The following is a 22,666-nucleotide window of genomic DNA, read 5'->3' as shown; positions in this document are numbered from 1 at the left end:
GCTGGGTACCTGCTGTGATCATCTTGGGAATACTGCACACTTACAGCCACACTCTATGACAGCTTTGCAATTCCTATTGTGCAGATATGGTAATGCAGCAGGAAGCATCACACCTCCTGCTGCATTATGTATCCTAGCTCTGTTGTCCAACGCAGCAACGGATACTTTGCCGGACATTGGCTGGCTAAGGTGACCCATGGGATCACGCTGCCGGCTGCCACAGTTGAGATGAAGAAGCCAGGAAATCTCTGCAAGCCGACAGAGATCCTAGCTTCTTCTGTCCCCCCCAACGGCGGCATCACACCTCCTTTTCGTGGAACGGAGGGCATCGCCACCCCTTCCCTGGCCACAAACGGCAGCAGACTGTCAATCACTGACAGTCTGCTGACAGTCTGGAAGCGGGATCGCACACCCGCTCTGCACATGCGCAGCGTGGGTCATGCGCCTGCACAGATTCCCGAACATCAGCGTGCACTGCTGATTTAGGCCCTCTGCCTGTACCCAAGCTCTACATGCTTCTCTCTGCCAGCATGCTAGTGTCATAGGTATGGATAAAAGGTTTAGGAGGTGGCTAGAACACCCACCATTGTAGTGGAAGAATATCTGAATCTAAACCACTGAAGTATTTATGTCATTAGCACTCTGTCTTATCTTTAATATATTGTACCTTGCAAGTGACTTTGCATGTGACGGTGACTTTGTGTGTGGGAGCTGCTGGGATACTTGTTAACACAGTGACTAGAGGTACTGTATTCTACCCTCCCCAGTCCACACCATGACCACAATAGAAATAGTAATATAATAGAATTTTACTTGTGCTGCATGTTCTTCTCAGTATCATAAATTAAATAATTAGCACTACTTGTTGATCTTTTAACATGTGTTGGCCAGTAATAAATAATCCTATGCACAACTAGGAGGTTGGAAAACATGCACTGTTAAAGGTGCACTGCTAAAGACCATCAACAGGGTTAATTATTAATACTGTAAAATAATACACTATCCAGTGCATAAGGAGACTAATATGTACATATATGTACAGGACAGTGCTAGGTTCTTCTGATGCTCCCCCAGACTCCTGGACTTGCTCCAATGCCCTGGAATGGTGCCCACATCTGAAATAAAAACATTCAGCTCAGGCAGGATGACCATACTGCCGCATCTAATGGCATACTGTGATTGCTGGTCCTGTATATGCTGGAATTATGACACACAATACACTTAGTATGACAAATATTAAAGCATGATAAGAGCTAATTATGCCCTCTTCATGGACTGGCCACACTCACTCTAAAATCAAGCATTTAGAAACCCCCCTCTAGAAATCCTGCGTTTGCCACTGGTAACCATTTCATTTTAAACCAAGATATCATCCCTTATACCCCTTTTCAGATATGAGAGCCAGGAAATTGTCGGGTCTATCAACCTGGCAATTTCCCGAGTCTCAGCCTGACCCTGGTAAAGAGCAGGGTCAGAGACCTTGGACAGCGTCCCAGGTTGTTTGCTTTCAAACTTCCTAAATCCCGGGTGATGTGCGTTCACGTGCATAAACCCGAGATTTAGCTGTAAGTGTGAAAGGGGTATTATTGAGTGGTTCACAGTAATTGTACTATATGGGCAGAATATTTACAATGACTATGTCTGTCCTAAAGAACCCACTTGTGTTTCCTATCATTAATTGTGTATAATTTTTTGTAAACTATTTAAACAGGGGTAGAATTTATCGGCTTTATAAGGCAACTTATATTATAACCTGCCTTTTTTTATCTTTCATTTATTGAATATGTTAATTCTGTAAGAATGTCAGTGATAAGTACCGGAGTAGACAAATATCTCCCAGATAATATCATAAGACTGATGTGTATATTCCCTTTGATGCATACCACATCTGTTAAGCACAGTGTCCTGTTAATATTAACTGTTTCTCTTGTGCCATGTACATCTCAGGACATATTATGTAATGCCCCTTTTCACACATAGAGCAAGACCGTGCATCGACCCTGGTTTTTGCTATGTGTGAATGCCATCACTGAAAGTCCTGGGTCCAAAAGCCTGCTCTTTACCTGGGCCGGGCTGAGACCCGGGAATTTGCCGAAGCTTAGTTGGTAAGGGGTATTAATGAGACAAAAGTATGACACCATCATGTGTCAAATTTCTTTTCTTTTTTTTCATTACATGTGCAGATCCTACAGTCCATCAGACGTGCTTATTGTTGCACAGGCAAACTCTCCATTGCAATACCCTGTGCAAGGTGTAGAAGTCTGCCCTCTGAAGACAATACTTATACCAGGTGAGTGGCACAAGCAGCTTGCACCCAGACACATTACATGTGCATTTTCTCTCTGCTTGTAATTTGCCGAACTGCGCATGTGCAGATCTGGGGCTGCGATGTCGCTCGCAGTGCCCCAAACGCTGCAGCAGGATTGACATGCTGCTGGCATTTGGGGGCGGTGTCAGGAAGCGTTACAGAAAACATGGGTGAGTCAGCCCCATTTTCTGGGGTGCCGAAGGCAATTGCTCCATCCTTGGACGTGGCTTCACTGGTCCTAGCTGTGTGATTTTCCTTCCCATCCTGAGTAACCTGAGAGTTACTCAGGATGGGAAGGGTTACTCAGATGTCTGATGGTCACGCAGTTGATCCGATACTTCATCCTCAGACGCAGCAGCGGATCACAGAAGCCGGCAGTAAGCATCTTTTAACTTAAGATGAATCCGTGGCTTTGGCATATTTTAGCATGTGCAGCTGCTGCGTACAATGACGGTGCTAACTGCGTCCATCTCTGAATCAGATCCTGTGTTCTGTAATTCCTATGGTAATGCATTTCTGACATCCATTCTGGAAAAAGCCTCATTCAAATTAACCGAGTTAAGAAATAACTTGCTTTCACTTCTGCAGCAACTTCCTTTTGTATTCAGTTGCTCTGTAGTTTTCTTGCAACTAATGCTCACACTGATGAATAAGATTAAAAAAACATACTGTGCCTTTATTCAGTACACTTTCCGGACACACCTCATGATGTCATCATCTACAGGAAATCAAAGCTATGCACAGATCCCCCAAGTACTGTGAATCATGCCAGCAGCAGGGACAATTATTTTCCTACCACACACCCATGTAACAATACTACTTTATGAAAGCAATTTGCTTGCTGATGCACCATCACATTTAACTTTGGTTATGTGCTGCTCATCTTGCAATTATATAGCTTTTACGGAATATCCTTGTGATATTTAAGTAAATGTTAATAAATGTTAATACATGGTAATAAATAGCTACAAACCCACAGCCCATGACTATTTGCTGGATTTGGAATGTGCATGCTGGCAAAAAGCAAAAACATTACTTAGGTACTGTAACTATCACTTTTAGACAATGGGGTATATTTACTAAGGTGCGGGTTTTTAGAAGTGGTTTTGTTGCCCATAGCAACCAATCAGATTCTACTTAACATTTATCTAGCACCTTCTATAAGGTAATAGCTAGAATCTGATTGTTTGCTATGGGCAACAAAACCACTTGTAAATACCCGCACCTTAGTAAATATACCCTAATGCCCTTAATCTGTAACAACTCCCATTTTTTTCTGCCAAAAAACAACTTTTTTTTTCTAATCTTATTTATGTGTGTAATAGGCACAAGGGCATGGAAACATCAAGACCCTTTTTTTTGTTTTTACAAACTCACTTTATTCTCTTTTTATTCATAAATGAGTAGAAATAGAACAAGACAATGCATGGCAATGATAAATGCATAGAATATGCGCAAAGGGCCTACGCATAACAAATTCTACTAATTCAAATTAACTGAGTTAAGAAATTATTATTATTATTACATTTTATTTATAGGGCGCCACAAGTGGTCCGCAGCACCGTACATACAGCAAAGGGTACACAGAACATTACATTACAATACAGTAACCAAAATATAAACAGAACACAAGTAACAATTAGCAACACAATTCTCCATACACAGTACAGCTCTGAAGGTGAAGGCTGTAATAGAAGTGCTAGAGAAGAAGGCTGTGAGACAGTGGGGATGAGGACCCTGAAGAAATAACTTGCTTTCACTGTAGCAACTTCCTTTTGTATTCAGATGCTCTGTAGTCTTCTTGCAACTAATGCTCACACTGATGAACATGGATTAAAAAAACGTACTGTGCCTTTATTCAGTACACTTTCCGGACACACCTCATGATGTCATCATCTACAGGAAATCAAAGCTATGCACAGATCCCCCAAGTACTGTCATGCCAGCAGCAGGGAGATTCATTATTTTTCTACCACACAACCATGTAACAATCTAGAATAGAATATGTGCAAAGGGCCTACACAAAACAAAGAGAAAGTGAATAACATAAAATACTGAGAAAAAAGAAATAATCAAAATCTAACAAAAGACTAATGCCATTGGGGGAAGGGGAGGCATCCAGGGCAAGAAACGATGGGTATACTCAAATCAACAAGTCTGTATATTGGGCCTGATTCAGAAATGTACGCTAATGTAATCGCAGCTGCATTCTCTCACGGATTGCAATTGATAATGCCTTCCATAGCACAGCCGAGCATAGGGACAGCCACTGCTGCCTTCTCATATCCGCCCGATGACGTGTAACAGTGCAAACATCGGTACCATTGATGAACATTGGGCAGTCACACAGTATGCAAGTCCGGCCAGTGCAAACACTGCTGCTCTTCTGACACGCAGAGTGCTCTCATAGACTCTCTATCGGCCGATGCATTCACACTCCACACATACAAATGCTTATCTAAAATAAAGACACGTACTGTACAACTAAAGATGGAGTGAAAAGGGGTCAGCTTTTATTGAAATGTACTTTGACCTAAATTAATTAATTTAATTTAAACGGATTTAGACTAAAAGTATGGTGGCAAGGAAATGAATGGCCTAGCCTATGCAACACTAAACAAAATAACAAACAATGAGAACGATGTGGGCCATCTGCCCTTCAGTTCTGCCAACATACCTGTCCAGCAACTCGCAAGGCTGAGCTGGCTATCTGCCCCAACCCGTTGCGGGAACCTTACGATAACCCAAAGCTGCCAACTGCCGCCATATCTATCAACTTGAGGCACCAACCCAACCACAGAGAAGGTAAAGGATCCACCAGGACTGGTGATCCCCCTGCCCAACGCTGTTGTCCACGCCTATCCTCCTCCATGGCATGAGTCGTGCCCCAGGGAATCTACCAGCAAAAAACGTAACCAAACAAATGCCGTTCTGCAACCAGCCAGCCCAACTATAAAAGCTGACAACCATCACCAAATTCAGAAAGGAAGAGAGAGAAAGAATATAGACCCACCCCTGAAAAACCATACAACTCCTCCCCTCTGCTATAAGACAAACAACTATTGGACCTTTACAAAAGCAGTCCCTCCCCTTTAAAACTTAACCCCTGAGTTGTCTGTGAGGAGAGTCAAATGCACAGGCCTGGAGGTTTATGACACTACTGTCATATATAATCTCCTCCGTCTTCTTTCTGTGAAGGAGATTGCAGTGGCTAATTTATGCATGCCCATGAAACAATGATTGTACGGTCAGACACGCCTGCGGTTTTCTAACCCCCCCCCCCCCCCGTTATCACCCCCCAAATGCTGACTACATGTCATTTACTTTGCGAGTGGTTTCTCTGTACGTGTGTAATCGCATTACATTATGCGGCCCTATGCGCAATAGCAAACAATCGGACCATCTGTGAGAATATCGACATTGCGTAAATCTCGGAGTCAGGCCCGATGAGCGAACCCATGTTCCACAGCTGAGGAGAGTTTGTTCCACTGTTTCTCTCAAAGTTGTCTGACCAAATACCAGTCAGCATTCTCAGATATTCTCATGTTGGTTTGTACGCCTTCATCAAGAGATTCTTTGTATGAACCCCATTTGTAGTAAAAGTTGTTGACTCCTGTCTCTAAGGGCGGTATTCAATTAGTCTTGCACCCGCGATAAAGCTTCGCATGCTGGATTTATCGCCTGCATTTCGTATTGTAGCAGCGTAAACTTATTGTGCGCGTCCCTGATATTCGCCCTATTGAATTCCAAAAGATACGAAAACGAAGACACGCAAAGTCAGAACAGGCGGAAAGTGGTGTCAGAATCTCGGCTTTTCGCTTCTAATTGAATACTGCCCAACATTGGAGCGAATAGCTCCTCTATCCAAACACAGGATGTCCAGCAATTTTCTCCAGAGTCTCCAGACTTTTCGGGGTATATTTACTAAAGTGAGAGTTTTTAGAAGTGGAGATGTTGCCCATAGCAACCAATCAGATTCTATCTATTATCTTCTAGAAGGTACTAGTTAAATGTTAAGCAGAATCTGATTGGTTGCTATGGGCAACATCTCCACTTCTAGAAACTCTCACTTTTGTAAATATACCCCTTAGATTTTGGACTCTCAGAGATGTCAAAAGTCTAATACTGAACTTTCTAGCTAGAATTACTACTACCATACATACAGAATATAATTAAAAAGTTTTAGGACAAGTTTGTAAATTACCAAACAGAAGAGCCTTTGGGTATTTGGAGAGTTTCAGGAGAAAACTGGCATTAATAAAATCTACTTTATACAAAAAAAATCCATTTATCACCCATAAGTTGTAAATAAAGTCAGCTCTGGCAGTCACCCATTTCATCCTCCACCATACATCTGCGCTTCTGCTGGGAGACAGAAGCTCTGTTAAGTATTTTGATATGTACCTGTTTCCTGCAAAGCTGCAAAGAGAAATTTGTGGGCAAAGTGTATAAAAAATGCATCTGAGCCGTTTGTCGTACCTTCACCACTCCTGACCAAAGTATATGGATCAGTATGAAGGGGAGATGTATCAAAATTTGGAGAGGGATAAGGTGGAAAGAGATAAAGGAGCTCATTCAGACCCGGACGCAACGCAGCGCGCTTTCGCAGCCGCCAGAGACCGGGTATGCAAATTCCACGATCGCAAAGCCAGGCTTAAGGACACCCTCTATGTCTTAAAGAGAGACGGCAGAGTGATCGCATGCCGGTATAATGACGCCCACTTTTCTTTTTTAGCACACGTCATCTCCAGGAAGTGTATGATTATTCAGTAACATCGAGAGCCATCGGAGCTGCTCGCAGCCCTTGAGGGGTAGACTTACCCCGCCGCAAGGACTGCAATCACTGCAGGCTGAAATACAGTCAGGTGACGTGTACAATGACGCCTCCATGCTAAATATGCATGCCCATGAAACCCCGTTAGAACACACAGGCACGCCTGCGTTCACACATCCACACCGCCGTTTTCATAAACCATCCCCTGACACCACCCACAAATGGCACTGTCACTCAAATTAGCACTCAGTCTGTGTACTATTCCCGATCGCAGTGACTGGCTCGCGCACGCGCACTGCGACGAATGCGCAGACGGGCGACAATCGGCCATAGCGAGCGAGTTTGTATCAGGCCCAAAGTACCAACCAATCAGCTACTAAATATAATTTTACAGACTGAATAAGGTCAGTATTCCAGTATCGTATTCTCAATGAGTTATAGCATAAAAGGGTAAATAAGGAGTCAAGAGAGTCTGGATTCTAAATAGCAAGAACATGATTCATAAATGACAGTACATAGGCCCCCATTTAGTAACGAGTTTTATCACCAAAACGAGTGATAAATTTCACTCTGTATGATAAATGGTGCCCCAGCCAATCAGCTCCTAACTGTCAACTGTTAGAAAACTGACAATTGGGAGCTGATTGGCTGGAGCACCATTTATCATACACAGTGACATTTATCACTCGTTTGGTGATAAATCTCATTACTAAGGGCCCCATTTACAAACAGAAGGAAATACCAGCGGCAATTTTTGTTTAGTATCACTGAGATACAAACGAAATATTCCAGTATTTAGTAATAATTACCCCTCCGGCGAGGTCTGACAAAGTCCAGCGGAATCCTCGTCCTCGGCGAGGTCCTCCGCTGGGCTGCTGGCAGCCTAATGCTGCCAGCGACGGGGCTCCAGTGTCATGCGCATGTGCGATAGTCCGTCTTCACATGTGCATGACAAGGAGACCCACTGGTACCTCGAAGGCTTCGCTGAAGTTGGTAAGGCACCGCCGGGTCTCCATTGCCGGCAATGGGGCCCGCATCGCTCTCGCCATCTAAAAGATGGCAAGAGCGATGCTGTACAAACAGCGGTAATCTATGATTACCTCTGTTTACTAAATACAGAAAGCGGCATAACCCCTTTAGCGAGCGCTAAAGGGGTTATTTTTCATTTGTAAATGGGGCCCATTGGGAGGAGTAAATTACGCCTCCTCGATCAAACATATCTTTGATGGACATAATAATGCTTTTATTTCTCCACTGAACATACCAACCATTGTCTAGATTGGGAAAAAAGTTTTAAGTTTCCCCATATAGATATATATTCCTACTGGGATATGTTTAGGAAGCTGGCGGCCGCAATCCCGACCGCCAGCTTCCCGAATCCTCTATCCCGCCTAGGGTTAAATGACAGGCATCTAAAATCTAGACACCTGTCATTTTCCGACGCCGGGAGACAGGCGCCCGGCATCCCGATCAAGCGGATGCCGGGCGCCGCAAGCAGACAACCGCGGGGGGGGGGGGGGGAGGGTTAGGTTTAGGGCACCCGGGGGGAGTTAGGGATAGGCATCCCCCTGGGAGGGTTAGGGTTAGGCTAGGGGGAGGGAGAGTTAGGGTTAGGCAGCCCCGGGAAGGACTTAGGGTTAGGCACCCACCGGGGGACTTAGGTTTAGGCAGCAGAGAAGGGGGTGGTTAGAGTTAGGCACTTAGAGGGGGGAGGCTAGGGTTAGGCACTTGGGGGGGAGTTTAGGGTTAGGTACCCCTAAGGAGGGTTAGGGTTACGGGGGTTGGTTAGGTTAGTTTATACTTAAAAGCTGTAGCTTCAAACTCGTGTTAGTACATTTTTTATTTTTATTGTACTTTTATATAGAGATGAGCAGTTTGTTCTACTCTCTTATATTCAGATCTCGAAAATGGCATCTTATTAGCTATCCAGCTACTACGTGTTTTGGACAGCCAATAAGATAACTCCGAACTTGCACCAATTTGGGAGAGTAGAACTGAACCACTCATTTCTACTTTTATATTGGTAGACTTGAAATGTTGAGTGTCAAAATTGTGGTGCATTCCCCCAGCCCCCCGAACGTCCCAGATCCTGCTCACTACCCTGGTGAATTGCTTAATTAACGCACATACACACCCCTTGCCCTGCACGATTTGCAGCATTTTGCCATTGAGCTTGATGATGCATATAATATACCCAAGCACAGGGGCGCAAGAACATTTTTAGGTTGGGGGCCCAAGATAGAATTTCATTTTGGTACCCCTACATTTTTATATCTATATATGAATAATAAAAACCCTAACCCTTTTCTGTTTCCCTATGTGAATTCTACTTTCAAAATTGCAAAAATTGCCATAAGGTGCATACACACGATCAGATTTTTCCTTCAGATATGAACGATAACGATTTAAAAATCGTTCAGTCGTTCATATCTGAAGGAAAATCGTTCATATCTGACATGCCTGAACGATGGACGATCAACGATGCGCGTTCCCGTTTGTCAGATAACGATATCTGACATCTGATGGGTTTGCAGTCAGACTTGGACGATTCCATTCATTTTAATGCAGTCAAAAATCGTTCAATCGTTCAAATCGTTCAAAACTTTGGTAAAATCGTTCAAATCGTTCAGATCGTTTAATCGTTCAATCGTTCATCTGACAAATCTGACAAGTCTGACCGTGTGTACGCTCCATTACAGTACATACGATTTTGAAATTACCAAAATAAAACAAACTTTGGCAGATTTTCTGAAAGAGAAGAACGAAGATCTTGAAAACAGAGAATGTCGCAATAACCTTCGTATTCGGAATATTCCAGAAGCAATCGACCCTGCGGACCTTACCGCCTATCTTACCCGCCTTTTTATGTCAATGACAACCACATTGTCGCCCTCAGAGATATGTATTGAGCGAGCACACCGTGCTTTGCGCCCAAGACCTAAAGACACCGAACCTCCTAGAGATGTGATCCTCCGCTTTCTATCCTTCCGTATTAAGGAACATATCCTAAAAGCAAGCCGTAATGCAACCTCATTAAACTTCGAGGGATCAAAACTTCAAATCTTTCAAGATTTGGCACCTATCACCATAGCCAAACGCAGAGATCTTAAAGAAATTACCCTCATCCTCCGCGAACATGGATATAGATACCGTTGGGGGTTCCCTTTCCGCTTGATAGTGGAGAACGGAGGCCGCCAACATACTATCCGCTCCCCTCGCGAGGATAAAGTACTACTCCACCAGCTGAACCTTCGCCCCACTCCACCTGGTCCCTCCACAATGACGGAAGAAAATGACCCAAACACCTGAACTATATTATCTAGGTACCTTCCAATATGGCGTTTACGCCATTAGATCATATTGATGTGGTCTGTGTCCACCAGACTATATATCCTTGCATATTTGAGGATGTATGGTCTAGGTTAATTGTATTCCATATATCTTACCTTCATTATAACTGTTTTTTTTATCTTAATACTGTTGAGAAGTTCTACTATGTTTCTACTATGTTTTCAGGGTTTCTCACTTGCTTCAATTAGCTATTCTATTTAGCTATTTCTTTTTTTTAGGGTTCTGGAAGCGTGCCTTTATGTTTTAACTTTTTTTTTCACCACACCACGCTCCCATAAATCCATTAATTCTTTTTTTTCCTCAGGGTATTTGAATTTATTATTTGTTAAATATTTCCCCTATTGCTGTCTAGGGGGAACTTTTACTCACGCCCTACCTTGAGCCCCGTTTGACTAAGTTAGTTAGGGTGCTCTGATTGTGTGACAGGTCTCCTTGACTGGGGGATCCTTACTCACATTTCTTACCTTTCCCTGTTATTCCCTCTTTTTTTTTTTTTTCTCTCTTCTTTTCCCCCTAACCCCACTTTCCCCCTTTTCCTTTTCAATATGCCACTTTCTGTTCTAACGCTGAATGCGAGGGGTCTCAACACCCCACAAAAACGATCTATGTTGTTTTCTTTTGTTCAATCCCATTCTGCTGATACTGTGTTTTTGCAGGAGACGCACTTCAAACAGACGGGCCAACCCTCGTTATCCACTCGACGTTTCCCTTCAACCTATTATTCGAATCATAGATCAAAACGATGCGGGGTAGTGATATTGCTTCGCAACTCTGTCCCTTTTATATTACTCGACTCACTCCAAGACGAGGAAGGCCGTTTTCCTCATACTAAAAGGTCAGCTCAGTGGGAGGAACATTACCCTAGCAACTTTGTACGCTCCAAATTCAGGTCAGTCCGATTTTTTTCCGCAGCTTCTTTTTGGAGTTACATAATTTCCAACACGGGGAGATTATTCTAGGGGGCGACTTTAACTCCAATCTCTCACACAACTTAGACTACTCGGGTAATTCCCCGCATTTGTCCAGCTCTAATAACTCCAAAACATTGAGAGACAAATGGTCGAGGTTGGTTTGTTTGATTCCTGGAGAGTCCTCTACCCCACAGCCAGGGATTATACCTTTTACTCCCACCCGCATGACTCGTACTCGAGGATTGACATGCTCCTCTGCAGCGCTTTATTGACTGATACACTGGTAGATTCGACCATATGTATCAATCCTTGGTCTGACCATTCAGCACTGTTGACTCGCCTGGATTGGTCGTCTTCAGGTTTAGGGGGGCATTTCTGGAGGCTTGATGAAATGCTCCTAAAGCTCCCAGACTTTCAAACATTACTAACCACCAAAATGAACGAATTTTTTGAGACCAATTCTACCCCGGACGTCCCTATTGGGATGATATGGGAAGCCCATAAAGCAGTAATAATAGGGGAAATCATTAGGTATGCCTCACATCGCAAGAAAACTCAAAAGGCAGCAATGTTGACTCTGACCAAGCAAATTACCCAACTGGAAGCAACACATAAACGTACACATGCTACCTCAACACTACAGCAACTCGACAAAGCCAGGGGTGAACTACATAATATTTTAGCTGAAAAGACTGAGAAAAACCTGCGTTGGCTCGGGCAAAAATTTTATGACAAAGGTAATAAGGCGGACGCTTTATTAGCTAAAAAATTAAGAGCTAAAACGGCACCACAAGCAATAGTCTCACTGAAAGATAGCTCGGGTAATCTGACATATGACCCCAAAGTTATTAACCAAACATTCAAAGATTACTATGCAGCATTATATAATATACCTCCCCCTTTAGACTTCACTACATCTATGGATAAATATAGGGAGTTTTTTACCTCATGTAATCTTCTCGCTATTAGTTCCCACACAGCGCTTAACCTTAGTCAAGATATATCATCAGAAGAAATTATTCAAGCCCTTAAAATACAGAAACCTTCAAAGGCTCCAGGCCCAGACGGTTTCCCTATGGCTTATTATAAATCCTTTGGGGCTGTGTTAATTTCACACCTAACAAAACTATTCAATACTATTTTGGATGGCTCACTATTCCATCCGGAATCTACCAAATCCAAAATTATTGTTATCCCTAAGCCAGACAAAGACCAGAATTTATGCTCAAATTTCAGACCCATCTCTCTACTGAACACGGATATTAAATTGTTTGCCAAGGTCTTGGCGAATAGACTTAACGAGATCTTGCTGGTATTAATTAATCCGGATCAAGTGGGTTTAATACCCCATCGTTAGGGTATAGACAACACTCGCAGAACTGTAGATCTTATCCACAATATCAATCGCTCCAGGTTACCCTTGGTGATTTTGGCGATTGATGCTGAAAAAGCATTCGACCGAGTGTCTTGGCCGTTTCTACTCCACACCCTAGAAACATTTGGATTTAGTGGACACTTTCTACATGCTATTAGATCTCTCTATCAGAACCCGTTCTCATTGGTTACAACTAATGGTATTTGTTCAGACATGTTCAGTCTGGGAAATGGGACTCGACAGGGCTGCCCGCTTTCGCCCTTGCTTTTCGCTCTATGTATAGAGCCATTAGTCGCACACATTAGAGCAAATCCCAATATTACAGGAGTAAGTTTGGGGTCTCAACAATACAAAATATCATTGTTTACTGATGATGTGCTTTTCACACTGTCCAATCCAACTTTCTTCCTTGTTCCTGGATTTGCACCAATTCGGTGAGATCTCAGGTTACAAGGTCAACGAATCAAAATCTGAAGCACTCGCTCTGCATATCCCACATCAAACAAGAGTTGGCTTGGAGTCCACCTTTAAATTTCAATGGCGCCCGATGAAGATTCGTTATTTAGGCATCTTTATCATCAAACAGTACACCCAATTGTACCGCGCAAATTACTCCCCCCTGATTTGGGCGCTGCAGAGGGACATGTTGCCCTGGAAAGTATTGTATGTTTCCTGGATAGGTAAAATAAATGCAGTCAAAATTAACATACTCCCCAGATTATTATATTTGTTTCAGACACTTCCGGTTTGTGTTCCTATGTATGTAATACAGTCAATACAAAAGTTGATCGGGAGATTTATTTGGGGAGGTAAAAAAGCATGTCTGAACCGCTCTACTTTATCCAAACCTACGGGTAACGATGGGTTAGGTCTTCCAATACTACAAAATTATTATTATGCCACCCAATTGAGCCATATTATCTCCTGGCATTCTTTCCCAGGCACAAAAAAATGGGTTGACATAGAAAATGCATCCTCATCGGATTTAGGTGTAGCTTTCCTTCCCTGGCTCCCACGGGTTCACAGACCAGCCTTGGTTTATTCTCACCCCTCCAGCCAATTCACTCTGTCAATATGGGACACAATTAACCAGCGCTTTTCACTCACATCATTCCCATCTCCTTTAACTCCTATCTGGAAACATCCTCTATTACCCCCAGGTTTTTCGACAAGCTGGGCTGCACCCTGGCTCTCGGCAGGTATAACGCATTTCTCGCATCTTTATGGTGAGTTTGCTTCCCCTACATTTACAGACCTTCAGGAAAAATATCATCTCCCTCCCACCCTTCACTATCCTTACCTTCAGATTACCCATTTTATACGGACTCAATGTCAGTCTAGAACTCTTCGTCAACCCACTCAGTTTGAACGTCAATGTCTGTACTCGGTGGGGCGTAAAGGAGCGATCTCTCTGATATACCACTCAATTTTGGCCCCCGAACAACCCCCAAAAGAAAAATTTGAATTAAATTGGGAACGTGATCTTGGGCTACAACTAGATGACGAGGGATGGGCCCGAAAACGATTACAAGTCTCAAAAGCCTCTATTAGTGTTAGCGTCAGGGAAACGTCTTTTAAAGTCTATACCTGCTGGTACTTAACACCCGACAAACTACATCACATGTACCCAAATTCTTCTGATAGATGTTGGCGTAATTGCGGTATGGAGGGTTCCTTCCTCCACATTTGGTGGGATTGCCCCGTAATCCATCAGTTTTGGTCTATGACAGTAACTTTAATGTCAGAAATGCTTTCCTCTGTTGTACCCATGGATCCGCTTGTAATACTGCTTCAGGAGCCTCTGCGTTCGGCGTCAAAACCTGAAAATAAATTGATTGGGCAACGCATCTAGACTTTTAATAGCCAAACATTGGAAATCTCCTCATTCCCCTAATAAAACTGTTTTGGTTAACAGGCTATGGTACATTTAATCAATGGAATATATAACTTCCTTGTTAAATAATACAGTATCTAAATACCAGCAGGAATGGAGCCCTTGGTTTATTTACAGTATCATAACTCCTCACTACCAGGAGCACCTCATTCATTTTTATTTTTTTTTTCTCTTCCCCCCTTTTCTCTTTTCCTAAAGATATACCTATTAGCTGTTTTTGTCTTTGTTTGACTGTTTTTTATTGTTTTTTATATATGGAAATGTTGAAGTTTTATAAAAAATATAAAATTGCACTACTTGTTAAAATGTGGGAAAACAGTGAAACCTCAATTACTGTGATATATTTTCTGTTTTTGATATCCATTTTGGGATACCTCTACTGGATAAATTATACTGTATGTGTGTAGTGTATTTAAAATAAAAGTTTAAAAAAACAAAAAACAAACTTTGGCTGTTACCAATGGATGAACTCATTAACTTTTCAAAAGAGGCATAATAATAATAACCCCTACATAATAACTATGCTTAATAATCCTTCCTGTTCTGTGATTTGCGCCTGCTAGTGTTAACTGGCAGCTGAAGTCCTGAGTCAGTCTCCGGAGGCAGACAGCTGGAGACAAGGGGTACAAAGCCAAGGGGTGTGCAGGCGCACAACCCCATGCGCACGCTTTTGGGTATCACAGTTGTAATAGTGGGCCCGTTTGTCCAGGTTGTGTATAAGTTCCCCTTCAGCTAGTGTACCTGGATGTGACGTTGAGGGCAAAAGTGCTATTCCCTGCTCTTAAAGACCTCCAACAGTAGATATTTGTACCCTTGCGGGCTCGCTTCACTTGCTACAGGTTACTAATCCCAATTGATGTCCACGTGGATAGTAAATGATGTCAGGGTACATTTACTTAAGGCGATCCATCCATCTATCTCCTATTTCGCTGTGTGTCAGCAGAGCAAACAGACGGATCAATCTGTCCGTACATGTGATTCCCATCTGTGTGCGCAAGCCTTATCCGGTGCATGTGCAGTCTGCAATTGTTTTGTACAGTGCATGCGCAGCATGTACCGTAGATATACACAACATCAGTCTGTAATTCCACTTGCATCTGACTCGCAGTCAGGCCCAGCTTAACCAGATGATTAATAAAAGTCATAGGGCTCTATTTATCAACATTATTTTTACTAAAATAATGTGAAAAAGGGTGTTTTCACACCCTTTTCACATTATTTTAGTATCACCTATAGTTATTACAGGGCAATTGGAGTAGAATTCGTAAAATTCTACTCCAACCCCTAAGTATCACTTATTTTTAGTAAAGCAGATTGCATTTCCCATAATTGTAATGGGAAATGTGATCTGACCAGAGTTACTAAAAATAAATGTGAAAAAAATATCGGGGCAAGCCCTGTGATAATAACGCCACCTGGAGGTGGCGTTATCCAGGGTCTCCCCCGGAAACCAGACTCCTGCTCTGCTCTAACGGGGAGAGCAGAGCCGGGAGTCGGTCCCTGTAATCAGCTGTGTGGTCTAAACAGACCGCAAGCTGATTACTGTAAAAAAAAAGAAAAAAAAAATAGTAAAAAAAAAAAATTACTTACCTGACTCCAGGGACCGGTGATCGGGCCTCCGGTGATGTCTCCCCTCCGGTCAGCTGGTCTCCCACAGTGCACTGCTGCCCGGTCATCAGGTGATCGGGCCCCAGTGCAGTATGGGAGATCACCTGACCGGAGGAATGGAGAACATCACCGGAGGCCCGGAGCTTGCAGGTAAGTGTAAGCAAGGGAGAGGGGGGTCGCGGGGGGGAGGGGGGGTCGTGGGGGGTACGCGAACGCGGGGGCGGGGCTTAGTGCCGGGGGGGTAGCAGCGGTGACCGGTCGGCGCATGTGCGGGCACTTAATCACGGTATTTTTTGCGAAAATACCGTGATAAGGCTCCGAAGGGGATTAGCAGGGACAGAGCTTTATCGCAAGCTCTGTCCCTGCAAGGGATTTGTAGTAAATCCCTGTGATATTGCCTGAATTCGCAATGCGAATTCACTCGGTAATATCACACTACAATCTGCATTACCAATGCGGATTGTAGTAAATAGAGCCCATAGTATTGTTAATCTTCTCTGCATTTGAGAAATCTTTTTTTGTGTACTAACAGTAATTTTTCCATGTAAAGGTAGCTGAAGGCAGCATATGCCTGATGCTACAGAAGACTCTGATTATGGGGGTTAGAGAAGTTCAGTGGGCGTTTTGTGTCAATCTGCCTTGTGACTGACAGGTCTAGGCTGGTTAAACAGCCTATCACAGGTTTTGGTAGGGAGGGTCTTAGCTCCCATACTTAAGGAGAGGAAGCAAGGTTCACTTCCTCTTTGTGACTTGCAAATTCACACCTGTCCCTACCCAATTGTTGGATGTACTGTTTAGTTATTTAACTTCTTTTTTAGTTATATTGTGAGGCGTATAAGCACTGCTTCTCAGCGGCCCAACAGGGCGCAAGTGGTAGTTGCGGGGCGCCTTCCTTTCCCTGGGCAAGTTGAGTGTTTCTCATCATAATTAAATTACTAGACATCAAGACTTTCAATTTTTTTTTGCTTCTTCCTAGAGGTGGGGCTCAGTAGTACTAAGCCAAATGAAGGGGGGTGTAGCCTATCGTAACTCAGGTTGCGTCAGAGGCCTTCGGGTAGCCTCATTTTCTAGTTTATCGTGGGCTTAGAGCTTGGGAAGCAATGTTTTTTCTTCGCCACCAAAGAGATTGTAATTTAATAAATCTTTGTTCAATTTTGATTCCACTTCAGGTTGTCTGTGTCTTCATTCAAGTTAATTAAGGCAATAAACACCTGTGTAAGGATCTAACTCCTCAGGGCATAGAGGGCTTAAACTATGCAACCGAACTATAAATAGATCAGATCCATCTGTTACTATATTTTATATTAGAGTGCTGTATGAGTTATATCACCAAACATGTTTTTAATATTACTATTTTATGTTTTTAATTGCAGGCTTAACTTTACTGGATCTGAGGAAAAAAAGCATTTATGAGGTAAGCACTTTCTCTTGGTCCAGTTTTGATACAGAGTACTTTATCATTTATTTGCTTTGGAATCCCTGGCAGAAACAGGCTGATAGAGGGCATCTAGGGCCGAACTGTACCCCCCTGACTCAAGCGTGTGTATGTGGATAAAATATTTCCTGCAAAGTAATCATCCAGTCGTGGTGAAAATCAAAAGTGAAATTGTCACCACATTTTGGGGCCTATTTATCATTTTCTGCAAATAGGCCTTGTGTACTATCATTACATCGCTGCTTATCATGACCATCCCTCTCCGGCGATAATGCTTCCATAGCACAAGATGGCACGTGGAGCCTGCGTCTTTATGCTAATGTCGCAGCAGATTTTGTGAATAGTGACATGCCCATTTGCCAGCGGTGGTGCAAATCTGTCACGGTATGTCTTTAGGTCATCGGACCTACCGTAGAAACGTGCACCAGCCCTTTGGCAGGTGCAGTGTCTCTGTCTGAGTATGGTGCACTGTGTAAGTGGTTTAACATCTGTGTGAGCGGTTGTACATCTTTAGGCGCAGTTGCTGTCAGCTCATGCCTATGACACGCCTGCGCCTCCCTATCCACCCCCCTGTAACCTCCCAGGAACTCCCTCTAAATGCCATACTTAAAACATAGACCGTTTGTGTGCATATCGGCATAGCGCGTGACCCTGAATCAGGTCCATTTTGTTACTGTATGTTTTATTGTTTTGTCACAATGTTTGGAATTTTCTTTTCTGTTTCTAGATATTTGTTTAACTTTTACTTTCATAAATTTTATAGACACCCAGTGTACATCGGTTAGTGGAGCTAATTTTGTGTGAATTTTCACGCCGGATGCTCCAAAATGGGCACTATGGGCGATGAGGGAGGAAAGGGGCTTTTACAGGCAGACAAATTACAGGAAGGCTGTCTTCACCCAAATGCCATTGGCTCTGGCAAGTAGAGCACTTCCTGCAGCGTCCTAAGAACTCTGCAGGCTGCTCTGTAGTAGATAAAATGCGTCCAGCTCTGCATATGGCTGAATATACACATTGTGTCCATGCATGTTTGTTATGAGCAAAGTACACCTGATTTATTTCCAGCTCTGCATCGGCCCCGAAGCGTACAGCTGTGCTAGAAAATATTTCTGCATCAAACTTATAAATTATAAGTGATGACTATGCTAACATGTACTGTATACTTTTTACCAGCACAATAGTCAGTGAGGAAATATGACTTAAAGGGCCCCATAGTAAAATGATGAAAGAGGTCATTCATCCATATCCGTCCAGCTTTAACAAAACTTAAACCATAACTGTACTCTGCACACAAATGATCACTCACAGTATAAAAGTGACGTATACACTGACTCTTTCAGGTGACCCTGTCCTGCACAATCGGGACATTTGACGTGGCTGCAGAAGTGGACGGTGTGACAATAAAAGGTGCAGGAGAAAAAAAAATCACCTTATCCAGCTCCCTATTGGATAACCTGAATCGTCAGCTCCAATTTATTTCATATACCAACACAATATTCCATCCAAACACAGCTGACACTGGTAAGTTCATTATAGTAAAGGTATTAGACTAATGGCTGAAGTAAGACATAAAGTCATGCATTACAGTAGATGGTGGATACACTTTTCAACCAGTTAAGGTTATTGTTTACATTAGATGAATGATAGCTGTACTAATAGTTGTGATAGATAATATCTGTATGTATACTGGATTACTGTACATTGTCATATGCTTTATTTTATCAGTTAGTATCTTACAGCTATCCCACTATTTGTTCCTTATGCTGGCCAGATAATATGCCTGTCACTCTGCAGATATCGTGGGCATACACTTAGCGAGATGCAGGAAGGGGAGAAATGCGGTCAAACCCCGAAAATGCCGGTTTGACCACATTTATCATATGCACTAAGCCCCGGAGTGCAATGCACTCCGGGACTTAGTTGCGGTGGGTAACGTCATCTTCCTGATGGCGTTACCCATAGAAGCCTACGGGCTCTTTTCCGCAGAGTGCTGTAAAAGGATTCCAATCGGATCCCTCCCAGCACCCCCTACGGCATGCGCGTTACCAATGCCGGCATGCATGCAATGACTGGCGCAATGCATCACATTGCGAGTACGATGCGTAATGCATCCCACCCACTATGAGATATCTCACAGTGTATTGGCCCCGATATCCGGTCCAGGGTAGGAGACATTTCCCTGTTCCTTCCATTGGTACTTTTACATAGACCAACATAGGTTGCCCTTATTTACTAATATTCGAATTGGCCTGATTCAGTAAGGAATGCTGTTGCATTTACGCACGCAAATGGTCGATTAATTCGCATTGCGCATGCGTATCATTCGCAGTGCGCAATCTAGCAATTGCAATGGGAACTGCATTTGCAGAGGTTACGCAGACCCAGAGCAGAGTGATTGACAGGAAGTGCCATTTGTGCTGACGGGGGGGGGTATGGGCGTACGCAGGCGTGCCATTGCGTTTCAATGCCCTTGCATGGGTGTGCATAAATTAGCCACTGTGATACCAGACGCCTGAAGTTAGCAATTCCCGATTGAAGTCTGACCTGCCTTAAGTGTGCGTATGGGTCCGATGTTACTCGATGTTACCGATTGTTTCGCTATGTTGCCCTAGTATACGGATGTGAGTGGGCATCCTTATGTTAGGCTGTGATCGCAATGCGATTACAAACATTTGCATATTCACCGCTGATAATAGCAACTGCGTAGAGTGCATATTAGCAGAATAGCAATCCTTGCTGAATCAGGCCTGAAATCGAACACAAAATCGAACACTTTATCCCTAAAATAATAGGCCTGCCTCATGCTGGCGATTTTAGCATGGTTCTTGTGTGTTATGTGTATGTAAGTGTTAAAGATAAAAAATTATGTGGGATCACCCCCCACTAAAGCACAACCAGCATTGGGGCTCTGAAGCCGTCCTGGTTGTGAAAATATGGGGGACAAAATAAGTAGGTACGTCCGTATTTTATACAACCAGCATTGGGCTCCTGAGTCGGTCCTGGTTGTGCAAAAGACGGAGGACCCCTAGTTATTTTGACCCCTGTATTTTCACAACCAGGACCGACTCATAGAGCCTGGTGCTGGTTGTGTTTTGGGGGCAACCCCACGTAATTATTTTCGTATTTTTAACACTTTCATAGACCTAATACACAAGAAGCATGCCAACATCACCAATATGAAGCAAGTCTATTATTTGTGGGATTTTGTGTTCAATTTTATAGGGTGATGTTTTGTTAAATTTTGACATGCACATCCAAAACTGAACAAGAAATCACTAGACAATATCGAACCACATCGAATTCAACTTAGAAAAGGATTTCCAAATACAATTTTTGTAAATGTGGGATTTCGAGAGTTATATTGACATTCAATTTGATTAGATTTCGGGTGAATTATATCGAACATAAAATCGAATGCAAAATCGAACTTTCATAAATATAAACCATAGTTTCAGGAGCATTAGCTGTCTGCAGTGGATTTTTTCGAGAGCAGTGGTATAATGTCATGTTAACACATAATTAAATATTTTACTTTTATGGTTCACACTTGAGAAGCTCAATTTTGGGCTTCAGTAATGTATTTTGCCCGTGTTATGTCTCAGTATAGGATAAATTAGATACTTTTATAATTTGTCATGTTCTTGCTTTCCAGTTCAGTTTCAGTCAGATGGACACTCTGCAACATTTAACATCAAAGTCCGGCACCCTGTTGTTCCAAAATTGTATGTCATGCAATCTAGTAAGTAATAACGTTGGAAGAGAGAGTTTACATGATATCCAGCTTGTCAATTATTGGCTCACATTACATTGTCTTTATTATGAAATCCCTTTAATTCCTACTGCCCCTCCTTCGCTCTGTCCTCGCTTTTAAAGTCCCTTCTTTCCCCTGCTCCCCAGTAGTATAAGTCACCATACTCTGCAATCATTTAGGAAGCACAGTGTTGTACACTAATCAGTCCACACACATCTGCTATCACTGTATTGCGTGACTGACAGTTATAACCCTTTTACACCGAGCTAAGAAAAATGTGCATCAACCTGAGTTTATTGTCAGTGTAAATGGATCCACCCAGGTACAGGGACCCGGGAATCCAACTCAGGTATTTTGCAGGGCTGGCCATGGGTCGTTCTCGTGCCACCTTGCAGTGTAAATGGCGCAATCCGAGTCACGGATGCAGGTCACGATTGGCCAGCTTTAGTGGCGCTCGGATCTGACGTCATCTCCAAGCGTCCACTTCAACGGCGGAAGAGCCGGGTCACTGCAGACCCAGAACGAAGCCGACTCAGGAATATCCTGGGTAGGCGCCGGGGAAGTTCCGGGTCTGATCTGGATTGGAACCCTGTTCCAACCTCCGAGTCAGACCCGGAACTTTGGTATAAAAGCAGTATTAGTGGAGAAGTTGCATGAGTGGAAGGATATTTTGCTATGCACTCTAAAGATCAAACACAATTGGACACGATTGCACCCCTAATCGCAGATGTAAATTGTTTTCAGAAAAAGGCACAGTTGAGAGCACATACCGAGTGGCAACTATCTAAAGTTGTGTGCAGGTGTGCACTAGTAGCATATACGCTAGGATTAGTTTAGGCAATTCCATTTCCGTGGGTCAGTCTGGCGCTGCCTGAATTACGGCTTGCCGTGACTTACGGCTCCGGCCTTTGGGGAGCGTGGAACAGTCACGCCGCCATGAGAATTCTCTCCTGCCTATAGAGCTTGTGTCCTTTTGGACTTAGAACATCTATTCATCAGAGGTAACAACAGTGCCTTGATCACATCATTTTATTAAAGGAATTATCCTGCAATCATGACAGTCTAATTTTATGTGGAGGACTTACACAATAGAGCTATTTTGCCAGAGAACCTCACACCTACAGTGACTGCTTGGAGACTTTTTTATTCCACTCCATATGGTTTGGTCCGAAAAATTTGGAACACCAGAGTAGTCAATGAGCAATTTGCAATCGTTACATAGTGGTATTACATTTCAAGTGATTGTTATTCTATTGATA

At 43.1% G+C, this 22,666-nt stretch overlaps 1 protein-coding gene across 5 annotated transcripts in view; it reads left to right on the top strand.

Moving 5' to 3' along the window:
- Positions 1-22,666, top strand: part of B4GALNT1 (beta-1,4-N-acetyl-galactosaminyltransferase 1) — a 108,764-nt gene that overhangs the window by 71,454 nt on the left and 14,644 nt on the right. For all 5 annotated transcript variants that reach the window (XM_088465915.1, XM_088465912.1, XM_088465914.1 and 2 more), the window contains 4 exons: positions 2,184-2,290; positions 17,595-17,635; positions 18,997-19,177; positions 21,309-21,395. In XM_088465915.1, the coding sequence (XP_088322041.1) occupies positions 2,184-2,290; positions 17,595-17,635; positions 18,997-19,177; positions 21,309-21,395 (416 nt within the window). The remainder of the gene's footprint in view (positions 1-2,183; positions 2,291-17,594; positions 17,636-18,996; positions 19,178-21,308; positions 21,396-22,666) is intronic.

Source organism: Taudactylus pleione, unplaced genomic scaffold (genome assembly GCF_031769625.1).
Source record: "Taudactylus pleione unplaced genomic scaffold, aTauple2 ptg000065l, whole genome shotgun sequence".
Lineage (NCBI taxonomy): Eukaryota > Metazoa > Chordata > Amphibia > Anura > Myobatrachidae > Taudactylus > Taudactylus pleione.
Note: the sequence above shows the minus strand (reverse complement) of the source record. Positions and strands in the feature narration are given on the sequence as shown.